Source organism: Micropterus salmoides, unplaced genomic scaffold (genome assembly GCF_014851395.1).
Source record: "Micropterus salmoides isolate LMB-PRFRI ecotype aquatic unplaced genomic scaffold, ASM1485139v1 Ms_hic_scaffold_2, whole genome shotgun sequence".
Taxonomy (NCBI): domain Eukaryota; kingdom Metazoa; phylum Chordata; class Actinopteri; order Centrarchiformes; family Centrarchidae; genus Micropterus; species Micropterus salmoides.
This window is the reverse complement of record NW_024041150.1, coordinates 37,223,679-37,237,872: the sequence shown is the minus strand read 5'-3', so window position 1 is coordinate 37,237,872 and position 14,194 is coordinate 37,223,679. Positions and strand designations below refer to the sequence as shown.

The window sequence follows — 14,194 nt, the reverse complement described above, 5'->3', positions numbered from 1 at the left end:
TACTTTATAATTCATTATTCAATTTTACACGTAACAATGCGATTAATCACAATTAATCATGCAATTGATCCCGATTAAAAATTTTAATCGTTGCCCAGCACTAGTAAAAAGTACAAGATTTCAGTATTAGTATTAGTATATTTATACTCATTTATTACTAGCATTTAGATTTACTTAGCATTAAAATTCTTACTCACAAGAGGTCAAAGTGAGATTTGTCCTTGAGCAAGATTTCTGTTACAAATCAAAATTTTTAACTCGTGTTTCAGTTTATAAACTAAGATGCTGTGTCCTAGATTTAACTACTTATAAATAAATAAATAAATAAATACAGCATAATATAATGAAATAACACAAACAAATATTGAATTCATGACTTTTACTTTTAATGTGGTATCCCTACTTTCAAATAAGTACAATTGAATAGTTCCTCTTACTGAACCTGTTGTGTGAGTTCCTTGTTGCATTGTACAGATCTCCTGTGTGATTACAGATACCATGTGTTTCTGCACAGACTCCTTTTCCTCCTTCTCCCCTCTGCACTGACAACAACAACATTTTATAGATTTTATAGATTTTTTTTTACAAGAATCCTATTATACATTGGTGGCCCTGCGATGGACTGGCGACCTGTCCAGGGTGTACCCCACCTTTCACCCGTAAACTGGGATTGGCTCCAGCCCCCCGCGACCCTGTACACAGGATAAGCGGTTGACGATGGATGGATATTATACATTGTGGATACTTCAGCAGTATACAGTTGAGTTTGGTAGCCAGGGGCAGATTGGAACAAAAAAATGGCCCGGTCAGCCCACTCAGCGCTCAGGGTCTTTAGATGCTTTTATTCCTAAATTCTTAAAAATTTTATGCAAGTACAACACCTCACAAAAAAGCACATAAAGCACGTAATTTTCAAAACTAAAAACACCTATCTAGCTCTCCTAAATAAATAAGCCATATCATCATCAATGTTAACAAATCTCTGGTGCTTTGGGCTTTGCAGGCTTTAACCTTGTTTTGCTATTGCCCTCATCTCTGCTGTCTGTCTCATGTTCGCCCATGTCGGTGCTAGTACTGGGGGTGCCAGCCAGTGGTGGGTAGAGTACTGAAAGGCTTTACTCATGTAAAAGTACGCTTACTCTTTGACAAACCTACTCAAGTGAAACTATAAAAGTACTTGATTAAAAAGCTACTCAAAGTACAAGTTACTTTGGCTGTACTGCCTACTACATAGGCTACTACTGGCAACCGCAGTCTGCAGTATGTCATATGTAATATGACAACTGTTAAATTGATTTATTTTGCAGTATGGTAGGCCAGTCTTAGCCAGTTTCTGGTTATCAAAATCAGAAAACAATAGGAGGAATATCTAATAATCTTATAATATCTAAGTAACACTTGCATATATAATGCATTACCTTATCAGTGTTTCCCATTAATTAACGAGACCATGGCAGCCCGCCATAGTCTAATTTGCTACGCCATAGTTTCAAAATGAACCGAAAAATATTTTTACATCTCATAATATATTGCAGATCTCTAACGTTGTGTTTTGTGGGCGCTGCTCCGCACTACTGTAAGCTCACACTTTGGCCTCCGACTCGAGACAACCACTTTTCTTTTGAGGTAACTACGGTAACCTTAACGGCCTGTTTCTGTTACTCATTAACAAGGCTAAGAAGCAAGAGCATGCTAACATGCTCACCAGGACATGCTGATGTTAAGCAGGTATAATTTTTACCGTGTTCCCCATCAGGGCCGTGCAGAGACCTTTTGAAGGGCAGGTGCTCAAAGTATAAAAAGGAGACATGGAACAAGGATTTAAATAGGGCTGTTCTCAAAATATCGATACAGAAATTTATCGTTATGTATTCCTTGATTATATGCATATACAGATGCTTCTGTATCGATACTTCAGCAAATGCTGAGACACAGTTTTGAAAAAGAAATACAGGGAATACCTACTTCTAGCATTAGAACACTGTGGGCTGACATAATTTACAGGGAACAGTTGCTGTTGAGGGGTGGCTGGGGATGCTGCTGCCGTTGTTGTTGTTACTGCTGATACTACTGGAGGTGATCTGTGACTAGAGATATTAAAACAAACATAGGATATATATTAGCTGATTAAACAATTATGTGACCATGAAAAGATGTAAAGATTGTTGAGTGTTTGGGACCTGCTCACAGTGACTGAAGGCTGACTGCTACGAGAAAATAAGAGGGAGATGCTCACAGAGACTGCTGCACACCAAGAGCTGCGGGGAGAGGAAATAAGATACCAGGTTTAAAAAAAAGTGTAGGAAAAAATCTGAGAAGGAAACATTATTGGGGGAAAGGATGAGGGTGGCAGGGATAAGAGTGAGACAGACAAATCTTGCTTGCATGTGTGCCTACAATATGCAATATTGTGATAATCCATCACAATACTGCCATCTGTAGTGGCTGGAGAGAGCTCTTCTCCCAATTGATTACACACTCCAGGTTGTTGAAGTGCAAAATCAACTGGGCTGTGTGGAAAATCACCCAAGGTTTCGATCTGGCCATGACAGTATGTAGTTGTCTAAGTAGAAAAAGACCCTCATGCTGTGCTCGCGCAGCGGTTGTAGGTCCACACATGCTGAATGTGAAGGAGGGCAGCGAATAGCCGAAGGGGAGCTGTTGTATTCAAAGGCTACTCCCTGAAAGGCGAAGCGCAGGACGTTCCTGTGTTACCAGGCCACCTCGACACTAAAGTAGAAGTCATTCATGTCGATGGTGGTGAACCAGTCACAGGGCTGCACCAGCTCCAGCAGTTTCTTGAGCGCCAGCATATGGAGCGGTGTCTTTCCGATATGTTAGTTCAAGTAGCAGAGATCCAGGATGGGTCTTAAACCTCCTGTTTTTGGGGGGGACCAAAAAGTATGCAGATAAGGGACTAAATATCAAACAAATTTACACAGAAAAAAGTTTTTATTACTTTTTTGTGTAAAAAAGGGATTTCTTAAACAACATGATGGTCAGTTTCCAGAACATTTATGAAGTGTCTTGTCTTCGTTGCTGTTGTTTTCATAGGTAAGCCCATCGTAGAAAACATTACAGACGCCATCTATGGCAGCAGGAAGACCATCTGCGTGATCAGCTGGCACTACCTGCAGAGTGAGTGGTGCTCCAGAGAGATCCAGAGAGAGAAGGATGTGTTGATCCTGTTTTTGGAGGACATCCCTGCCCAGCAGCTGTCTTCGTACTACTAAATGAGGAATCTAGTGAAGAAACGCACTTACCTGAGCTGGCCGCAAGCCGTTCAACACAATGGAGTCTTCTGGCAGAGCGTACGGCAAGCTCTGAGTTCAGCTGAAAGTGCCACTGAGCACACACCCGTCCTCCCTGGACACCCGATCTCCATTTAGTGAGATTTCCTTCACAACCAGAATTGAAGGGGAAAAACATTATTTGATTCTGAGATCCAAAAATTACAAATGAAAATCATATTTTTGTTGCCGGCAGCAAACCCTGCTATTGCTGAATGACTGAAGCTAAGCAGGTTTGGGCTTGGCTAGTACCTGGATGGGAAAACTAAGTTGCTGCTGGAAGAGGTGTTGGTGGGACAGTAGGGGGCAGTCTTCCCTCTGGTCCCAATAATAAGATCCCAATGCCCCAGTGCAATGATGTGAACACTGTGCTGTAGGAGCTGCCGTCCTTCGGATGAGATGTTAAACCGACTCATTGTGGTCATTAAAGATCCCATGGCACTTGTCGCAAAGAGCAGGGGGTTCCCCGGTATCATGGCAAAATTCCCAACCTGGCTTTCACCATCTGGCCATTTGATCATCCCACATAGTAACTGGCTCAATGCCCCCCCCCCCTCTCTGCCTCAAGCTGATGTGTGGTGAGCGTTCTGGCGCTAAGTGGCTGCTGTGCATCACCCAGGTGGGTGCTACACATTGGTGGTGGTTGAGGTGAGTCGTCATCGTCCCCCCCCCCACTTCACTGAAGCGCTTTGAGTTTCAATGATAAAGCGGTATATAAATGTAATGCATTATTACTATTATTATTTAGAATGTCATTAAGATCAGATTTACATTTAAAATGGGATTTAATGATGAAACTTCAACCTGTAAAGGTATTTTAATTGTCCAAAAGGCCTTCAACACAAAGTAAAGGTTGGTTGAACATTTAATCAAAGATGTAAAATTTTCCTGAGGCAAACGAATCCCCCTGTGGAGCAAAGTGACTTGCTTTACCATTCAAGACTTTTAAAACGTCACAACAATTTCCAGGCATGAATTTACCGTCTAATGGCCACGTGAACACGAGGCTCATCAGGACAATTGGATTAACAAAACCACTCTGAGAGGGGTAAAGAGCCATACATGTGTGTCTCCAAATGGGCTACCACACACACCCTACTGAGAACTGATGTGAATCTCCAGACCTCTCAAGGGCCTGTCCCTGGAAAAAGAAACTGACCCATGTCTTCTCTTTTTTTCAGTGCTTAAAACTTCCTTGTAACCAACTTGCAAATGTGACAACAGTTAAATAATCATGTACAGAATGTGATCTAGCTACAAATAATAAGCTGTTTTCATAAAGCAAAAGTTGAAGATGCCAACAAATTTGTGCACAAGTTTAAATTCCACCATGGAATCACAGTGCCCTCTAGAGGACACTATAAACTATCAAACTTACAGCTTTCACAGATGCAAAAAATGTTTTTATATTAACCTGTGTAATCCGTCTGGCACCGTGTTCAGCTAATATTTCCTGTATAGATTAAGCAAGAATGACAATTACCTAATGTGACCACATGACACAATGAAATTTTGTGTTTGTTCTGCTTTTTCTTATTCTCATGTTTTGTCAGTAGAAGTTATGTTTGAAGAACATAATTGGTAGGCAGGAAGGTAAGGAGAAGTAATCGTCTTGTGTTCTCCTTCATACATGTTAATAACTACCTCTCTAACCAAATGACACTTTGAGGATATTCTACGTAATCTCCTTTAGATAACTATTAGCCATTTTTTACTTACATTCACTGAACCTACACTGTAACAGTTTAGAGCCACCCTGCGAGGGGCCGCCTCCTACTTTGAAAACCTCTGCACTACAACTTGGTCAGCGTGATGTCCATTTATAGATTTCACTTCCTTTATTTCAAAGGTCAAAATAAGAGACACAGCTCTTCTACATTCACACTCTGTCTGTGTTAGCTGATACTTTGCATGAATTGTCCTTTGCTGACATCAAAATCACACCAGATTGGACCTTGGACAGCATTGCTCCGTGTGACCTGAAGTACGTAAATAATGTTTGAAGAAATATTTAGATCCTTTACTTAAGCAAAAGCAGCGACACAGCAATTAAATCAGAAGCATGTCATTACAAGGAGTTCTGCATTGAAAATCTTAAGTAAGTAGATATACATTTACATTACTACATTTAGCTGACAGTTTTCTCCAAAGCAACTTAAAACTGTTATGTAGAAGTCTGGAGCAACTAGGGGTTAAGTGTCTTGTTCAGGGACACATTGGTGGATGTGTCACAGTGAGAACTAGACCCAGATCTCCCGCTCCACGTCAAAGGTATGTGTCTTGTCCACTGCCCCACTGGTGCATATAGGCTAGTTGTGCACATATTGTGAAAGCAGACTTTTTAAAAATTTGGAATTGGACATAAAATCATTGTCATTTTCTGGTGATACGGTTTTACAATATATTTTTGTCTGACATTCATTTGTTTACTCGTACCGTTATATTGTTATAAATTTAGCTCACAATGTTACTTAAAGAGCTACAGAATTTCATTCAGAAAAGAGAGTAAATGTCGATAAGCAGTCTAACCATTGATCCTTGAAAGTGGTAGCCTGGGGACTGTACTCCGAAGCAGGATTTGAGGCTAGTGTCCTACGACAGCGCTTTACTTCTTACTCACAAAGCTCGTGACAAACTGAGGTGTCGTTTTCAAGTGTATTTATTAATATTTTACATTTGGAAATCCTAAAGTCGATCAAATTGCCATTCCTAGCATTATTTGGAAATGCACTGTACAGTAATGTTTTATTTCTTCTTTCATCCTCCTCAGATGTGAAGTGCTGAACCAAAATATTCTCCACCTCCAACAAGCTTCTCGAGAAAGTGAACAAAACAGTGCTGCTCCCAGAGATCAACATGCAAGCTATGGGAAGTTGGTCTCTGTTCCTTGTCTATCTTCTGTCTTGCCTGCTTCATTACAATCCCTTACTGGCTTTTTCACTTAAAAACTGTACGTTGGCCCATTCTGAAAATGCTAAAAGTCTGTGGGTTACTTGCACAGCTCGAGACCTCACTGCTATTCCCGATGACATTCCCAGAAATGCGACATCACTGGATCTCAGCTCAAATCAACTTTTAAACATCAACCGGACAGATTTAAGATGTTTATCAAAGCTCATTGATGTACAACTTCAATATAATCTGATTTCACACATTGATGATGGAGCTTTTGCAGACTTGGTAGAATTAAGGTTCCTTATTATGGATGACAATGAACTAACAAACCTGACAGACAACATGTTTCAGGGGCTGTCCAAATTAGTCTTCCTGTCGCTTGACAGCAACAAAATCTTATTTATCTCCCCTGTATCCTTTGAGTCCCTGGTCAGCATAGAGACAGTATATCTGGGTGCCAATTTGCTACAACAAATTACAGACATTGCTCCCATCTTAAAACTATCAACTTTAAAGAGATTTCACCTTTCGTATAACAAGTTTGACTCTTTTCAATCAGACGACCTGCCTTTAAACGTCTCAAACCTCGAGGTACTGCAGCTAAGTATGAACCCACTGAGAAAGTTCAGCATTACTACAGATATATTTCCTTATCTGTACTCTCTCGACTTGTCTAAGTGTAGCTGTGACATTGAGTGGGATGTAGCAAACAAGATGTTTCTGAGGAGCCTAACTATTTTGTTATTTAGTGGAATGTATATTAGCTTTGAGACGTACAGAGCGATACTGCAGACCGCTGACTCACTACAAAAACTTTCGCTGTTGATGATGGAGAAGCCGATAGTTGAAGGTCTCATAGACGTCGCCTGCCGAATTCCTTCTCTCAGATCTCTAGATGTAGAGGTTTGCAAAATTGGTACCGTGGACGATGACATGCTGAGGTCTTGTTCTCTGCTCAATAATCTCACTTTGTCCAGTAATGACCTGTCCAAGTTGTCCGAGCATTCATTCAGATCAATGACACAGCTCAGGCTTCTGGCACTGGACGGTAACCAACTGTCTAAACTGCCACTCGCGCTCCGAGGACTCTCCACACTGGAAATCTTGGATCTAAGCTCCAACTTCATCAGTGAGCTTGACTGCCTCGACTTCCTGAATTTGACAAGATTAACAAACCTTAATCTCAACCACAATCGTATTTCAAAACTTCAAGGCTGTGTTTTTCAAAACTTAATCAACTTGGAAGTCCTCGATATTGGAGAAAATGCTTTTTACACTTTTGACAAGACCTTCAGCGTTAACTTGTGGAAACTAGAATCTTTGAATTTGCACAACAATGGCCCCTTTCAGCTCATGCAAGGAGACTTTAGGAATCTGTCTTCCCTCAGGGTTTTGGATTTAGAGTCAGACCAACATCACAATGTGAATGACGGGGCTTTCGAAGGACTCGATAATCTCCAAACTCTTAGTCTTTCTCTTAGTAATTTCCTAAAGGAGGTTTTCAGAGGATTACCACAATTAGCAAATCTGACACTACATCTTACTTTTAACTGGAATCAGAAGAGTTCTCAACAAAATGACGAGCCACCTTTCTTAAAGTTAACCAATTTGAAGAAGCTTGTGCTTAAAGTTTACGACACATTTAGAACTGAGATTTCATCAGATCTGCTCAAGGGTCTGATATCTTTAGAGTACCTCATGACTGAGAGATTTTTCATGAAGTCTTTGCACCCAGACACGTTTAAATACACTCCCCAACTGAAGGGTCTTCAGATAATCCACAGTGATCTGTCAGATTTAACCCCTGAACTGTTCTGGCCAATCCCAAACCTGCAGACGCTCGACCTCTCCAACAATAAATTCAGGTCTTTAGATTTCCTGGCCAGGGCCAACCTGCGTTCTCTCAGCTGGCTGAAACTCAGTGAGAATGCATTGTCCATCATCAATGAGACAGTCTTTCAGTCCCTCCCGGCCTTGACATATCTGGACCTGACTGATAACCCTCTGACATGCGAATGCTCTAATTCTGGTTTTAACCAATGGGTGCAGAGCACCAACCAGACACAGGTTGTTAATGGCCACCAGTATACTTGTGCCTTTCCTGTGAGCCAACAGGGAAATATGTTCCTGGACTTTGACATTGAATCCTGTTGGATAGACGCCGGCTTCCTCTGCTTCATTTCTAGCGCTAGTCTCACTGTGCTCACTCTCCTCACAACATTCATCTACCACTTCATGAGGTGGCACCTAGTCTACGCCTACTACCTCTTCCTGGCCTTCCTCTATGATAAGAAGAGGGGAAAGAAGGGCACTCGTCACCACTATGATGCTTTTGTGTCCTACAACGTTCACGATGAGGCCTGGGTCTACAGAGAGATGCTTCCAGTGCTGGAAGGAGAGCAAGGCTGGAGGCTGTGTCTGCACCACAGAGACTTCGAACCAGGTACAGACGCTCTGTTTGTCCTCAAACTCTTTCTATCAATCTGGCATCAAGCATCAACAAACATTTGATTATCTCTGCTTCCTCTTTCACTGTCATCTGTGATTGAGTCTTCTTCCTGTCAGAGTTGTTTGAAATGTTTGACTCTGTTTTTAAAGAACCTGCATTTATGACAATAATGAATTTCACATCCTCATTTGGGCCAATGTCATAATCAAATAATGAGTATTCAGGTCACTTTTGTTTGTAGTCTAACTGAGCCTTCACATCAAAAACAGAACTGCCTTTAAGACATGCAAATGGCTGCGTTGGTGTGGGTTGTTTCTTCAGATACTAGTGAGATCAGGAAATGCGATCTGTGTGTGTGAAGACATACTAGACACCCAAACACTGTACATCAATCCATAAAACCATGAGACAGGATTTAAGTACTCTACTGTAGAAAGTTTTCATGTAAAATGTAGAGGAAACACAGAAGAATGTCTGCTTGTACGTTTTTGATTAGCCATCACAGGGTGTTCCCGGCTGACTTTGCATTATGTGGTGAAAAATTGGGAGCGAGATTCAGCTTTTCGACAAACAACAGTACATTTTCTTTGCTAGAGTTCACCTCCAAAGTGTTAAGGTGGCTGTATTTTTTATTTTCAATGCAGTGCTTATGTTGGTATGAACAAGGCCTTAGTGGGTCACACTCCAGAGACAAATCAAGTGAGTAAAGATACAGTTGGTTAACATTAAATTCCCTCCTTATGTTTCCATGTTTAGCTGCAGTGGAAAGATAGTAACACATATTTGGAATTTTGTCTTAAAGAGACAATGTTTTGCAACATTTCCACTTCAATTGTCTAACTCATATTAATTTTAGACAAACTTAGCAACATGTTTTTTCACAGAACAAGGTCCATTTAAATAGTTAAATATATATTTTTTCAAGAGAGACTTGGATGTGATGTGAGAGAAGCTTTGTCCAAATCTAGGGTCTGGATCTTTCACAGGACGTAGGGAGCAAGGTGCTTTTGTCAGAGTAGGCTACATAAAAAATTTTATTTGTGTCTCACAAAGACCAAAACTAATGTTGCATTCAACGAGTATCTCTACAGATATGCCCATTTTCATGATTCAAATTTCTGCGTAGAAAAAAGTAAATTACTATTTGTGGAAAAAAGGGATTTCTTAAACAACATGATGGTCAGTTTGAATGAAGTGCCTTGTCTGCATGGCTGATGTTTTCATAGGTAAGCCCATCGTAGAAAACATTACAGACGCAATCTATGGCAGCAGGAAGACCATCTGTGTGATCAGCCGGCACTACCTGCAGAGTGAGTGGTGCTCCAGAGAGATCCAGATGGCCAGGTGAGGGCGCTGCCTCTCTTTCCATGCATTAAATGCTCTTATCTCACCTGTTCCCAAATTCATTCAAGCGTCCTTTGTGTGGTTTCTACAGCTACCGTCTGTTTGACGAGCAGAAGGATGTGTTGATCCTGCTGTTTTTGGAGCACATCCCCCCCCAGCAGCTGTCTGCGTACTACCAAATGAGAAGTATGGTGAAGAAACGCACCTACCTGAGCTGGCCGCAAGCCGTTCAACACACTGGAGTCTTCTGGCAGAGCTTACAGCGAGCTATGAGTTCTGGTGAAAGTGCTACTGAGCACACACCCCTCCTCAATGGACACCTAAGCTCTATTCACTGAGATTTCCTTTTACAACCAGAAATGAGGGGAAAGAATAATCATTATTTGATTTTGAAATCCAAAACTTACGAATGAAAATTGTTTAGAATGTCATTAAGAGGGGTATACTTCTACTTCACTAAAATAATTGTGGTTTTTTGTACCCTGCTTTCATTTCACAGTTGTAGTTAAGTTAGTTATTTTTCAAATGGAGATTTACCGAAAACAATATATGACATGCTTATAAAATAAAACGCATTGTTGAAAAACCAGCAGGTACTTGTTCATCTCCAGTGAGATGTCTCTCATACCTTCTTTATGAACCCTTAGATTTATCTTGTGACCCTTTGCAGGGGCCCGACTCCTAGGTTGGGAAACACTAGACAAAACAGGCTAAATGCACATAAAGAAGTACAATGATGCATCAGTATTAACAATCTAGTAAAGTGATGTATAATATCAGTTACAGGAGACATTTTACTCCAGAACAAGTACTTGTACTTTTTATACTTTAAATACGTTCTGCTGATTATACTTTTGTACTTTTACTTTTTTCAATGCAGGACTTTCTTTTGTAGTGGAGTACTTATATTGTGGTACTGGTACTTCTTGAAGTGAAGGGTCTGACAAAAAAAGACTATCAACCTGCATTATGGGAAATTTATTATGCTTTTGAAGCTTGACCCATACTAGAAAATAAAAGTTTGAAGTAAGTTGATGTTTACTTGTTTTTAAATCATGAACCTCTTTCTTTTCACATTCCTAAAACAAAAAATTTAATTGTATTTTTCTTCTTTTTCTGTCAGGTTTTACAGTTTAGACAATATTCACATAGTATGATATCAAGGTGGACATATATATTTCTAATACTGTCATTTCTAATCAAATGGGATGCTAATTGTAATACACATGCTTTTATTCCGTACATGTCATGAAATAAAAATTTTTTTGATGATTTCGTCTCATTTCATTCACCATAGCTCACTGCTGGTTACTTGGAAACTGTTGCTGTCTGTCACTGCCACCTGAGGGCCGTTTGTGTGTTTGTGTCAAACAAAGACGCTGCATTTTAAATTGTCTCATCAAATACACAAAAACTGGAGTTATAAAACAAACATGGTGTTTAAAGTTTAAAGAATGTTTTTTCTTTTGAGTAAAAACTGAAACAAATATCTGAGATTAAAAATATAGCTTGATCTTTCAAAAGAGATGCAACAAACAGTTTTGCATGTACAACATAAAATATCTGAATTTGTGAGCTTTTGTATTTACTAATAAAATTATTAATAAATAATTGTGTACCGTCTTTCTCTGGCATTATCAGCGAGAACACTTGCAGCAAGTGTCAACATCTTCACATTACAACTCTGGAGATATGAATGCCGTCCACAGGTTAAATAATGTAATAATTAGTAGTGTGAAACTAAAAATAAAAAATACAAACCACAAATTATTATCAAAATACCATACATCTGACAAATGTTTAAATATAAGATCGTTATCATATCAAATTATCAGATAAATTAATACATACAGACGATGCCTTGAACCAATAACGATAAAGGCAGATGCAGGTGGATTGTCAGCAACATAATAAGCTCCCAATACAACACCAAATGTCCTGATTCAACTATTTGAAACCAAACTCAGAATCAACCACTAGGGGGCAGAAAAACACACAATGTTATGGCTGTAACAGCACAAGTTGAAAGGCCTGAACATTTAACAGTGATTTTTTTAACTTTTGTTGGCCCTTAAGGCCATCTTTTTAGGTCCGCATTTCTCAGGAGAGCAGCAAGAAGAAAACAGTTAAATCTTTAAATGAACTATATTTAAATTGATGGTCGCATCATTCATTTTTTTTAATTAAATTTAATGCTTTATCTTTAGTTAGTTATTACTTGTTGTGCTTTTCCTGCTTTGACAAGTCAAAATTTAGTTTTTAAGGATCCATCCAAAACCTCATTCAGACATCAACATCTAATCAAACTGGGTGAAATCAGTATGTTTATTCGAGGAGAGGAGAGGATCTCTGTTCCCCAAAACACAGAGGCCTGAACTGTGTTGATGATTATGCATCCCTTAAGCCTACCTAGGCGGCAGGTCTCTGGACCAGCTGATTTTCTGTTGTAGTACTTCCTTTTCATTATCTTTCATTAGTAAATTCTTCAAAGACAACGGTTTGTTGTAACTCAATAATTTGCTCAATCCCTTACCAGCAACATACAATTTCCACAACAGTAACTTTGAAGATGGATGACACTCCTAAATGAAACGCAGCAGTAATTAATGTTTTTAGTTACACTCGTGTTTGACGAGTCAAATGTCTGTGTGAGGATGTGTGTGGGTCTGCTGACAAACTTAGCTTCGACACGTGGAGGCTGTTTAAATCCACCTTTTCATACCACGGACATTACCACGGACTGCTAAATGGAAATTAGAGATTACGAATGTTTTGACTTGCATCTGTGGTTGACAAGTTAACAACTGTCTACGTGAGATTGAGCTGCTGACCGTCAAAACTAGGACATATAGAGATTGGATGTTCAGGTGTAACTAATACCCTCAATGAGTGCCAGTTACTGGGGCCAGTTACTGTGTATGCCGGCTCATGGCATTGTTTTCTGGAACACTTAAACGTTTTCATTATAAATGTTATTATTTACACCTGCTTTTCCTAATTTGACAAGACAAAATGTCCACCAATGAACTAATGTTAGCCAACTAACTAAGTGCCTCTGAAAAACCATCACAGAGTTGACCCTTTAACATTGGCCCCTAGTAATTCTGTTTTATTGAAATAGTTTAAGGGAATGTTTTAGTGGTGTTAAGGGATTTATGTTTCTTGTTATACTCCGATGTTGGATGTTCTCTCCGATGGGAGATTTGCATTGGCACACCAGTTAAAGTATGAAGACCAGAGATGAGAGCTGTTCAACAGTTTATTGTTCTTTAAAATATTCCACTTAAATAGTTAACTGGCAGATGATTGTACAGTCAATTATTGCATCTGGTACACAGTCCACTGGAAAAGTTTAGCAATATCTTGTGCTGACCCACGTGCTGAAGCAAACAAATGGAGAGACTGAGCAGGCCCTCATCAGGCCTCTTATCAGTAAAGGTGTGGCCTGACAGTTTGAAGCTAAGCCCTGCCCCCCCAGGACTGGGCAGGAAGAGGATTTTATACAGCCACCCCTCAAATGTGGTGTGATGTGTTTTTTTTTTTAATCCAAAGCAGCAAATACATTGACTAGACACTGACGGACAACAGTGGTTAAATGTTACGATCAAAGTTATTGCTAGGGATAATTCAGTCGTTGCTGAGAAGCCCTGAAGCTGGTCTCTTTTCAAATTTTTTGTACTGTGCCCCAGATGGCTTTTGCCTTTTCATTTAGGACTGCAGTTCTTTTACGACAGCGCCATCTAGTGGATTGGTGGTGGTAATGCACAGCAACACGAAGGACGTTAACCCTGTCTACTAGCACGTCGGCCCTGACGCCAGTGTTCGCAGCTGTAGGGTTATCCGGTCGACATGCATACAAGCAATAACTTAGGTTTAGGCACACACTGTGATGGTTAGGGTAAGGGTAATTGGTTTCAGGGAGCTGTCAAGAATAACATAGCTAGTCATCTAGCTAGCTGGCAGTATCAAAGTAAACCAGGGTCCTACAAATGCAGTTCCACTCCTACGATTGCGGTCCTGAAACTGCAGCCTCGGCTACTGCAGCTACTACTCCCCTAGGGATGGCACCCTAAAGGGCTGCTTATGTCGCCTTTAGAAAGCGCTATTTGTATTAATTTGTGTTTTTTAGGAGCAATGACAATCACACAGACAACCAGATTCTGTTAATAAATTAAATTGAGTGATCTTAGATATTTATACAGTGTGTAGTCTACAT

At 40.0% G+C, this 14,194-nt stretch overlaps 1 protein-coding gene across 1 annotated transcript; it reads left to right on the top strand.

Moving 5' to 3' along the window:
* Positions 1-5,153: 5,153 nt before the first annotated feature.
* On the top strand, positions 5,154-11,250 carry LOC119912989 (toll-like receptor 13). The gene is made up of 4 exons (XM_038732291.1): positions 5,154-5,274; positions 6,061-8,628; positions 9,861-9,978; positions 10,070-11,250. The coding sequence occupies exons 2-4, from the start codon at positions 6,147-6,149 to the stop codon at positions 10,314-10,316; spliced, it is 2,847 nt and encodes a 948-aa protein (XP_038588219.1). The 5' UTR covers positions 5,154-5,274; positions 6,061-6,146; the 3' UTR covers positions 10,317-11,250.
* The last annotated feature ends 2,944 nt before the right edge of the window (positions 11,251-14,194 follow it).

What these genes read in the sequence shown, in the direction of transcription:
- LOC119912989 (XM_038732291.1), top strand. Translation starts at nt 6,147, where the DNA reads ATGCAAGCTATGGGAAGTTGGTCTCTGTTCCTTGTCTATCTTCTGTCT. An exon ending in CCACAGAGACTTCGAACCAG is followed by an intron (nt 8,629 to 9,860) that starts GTACAGACGCTC and finishes ATGTTTTCATAG; the next exon opens with GTAAGCCCATCGTAGAAAAC. An exon ending in AGAGAGATCCAGATGGCCAG is followed by an intron (nt 9,979 to 10,069) that starts GTGAGGGCGCTG and finishes TGGTTTCTACAG; the next exon opens with CTACCGTCTGTTTGACGAGC.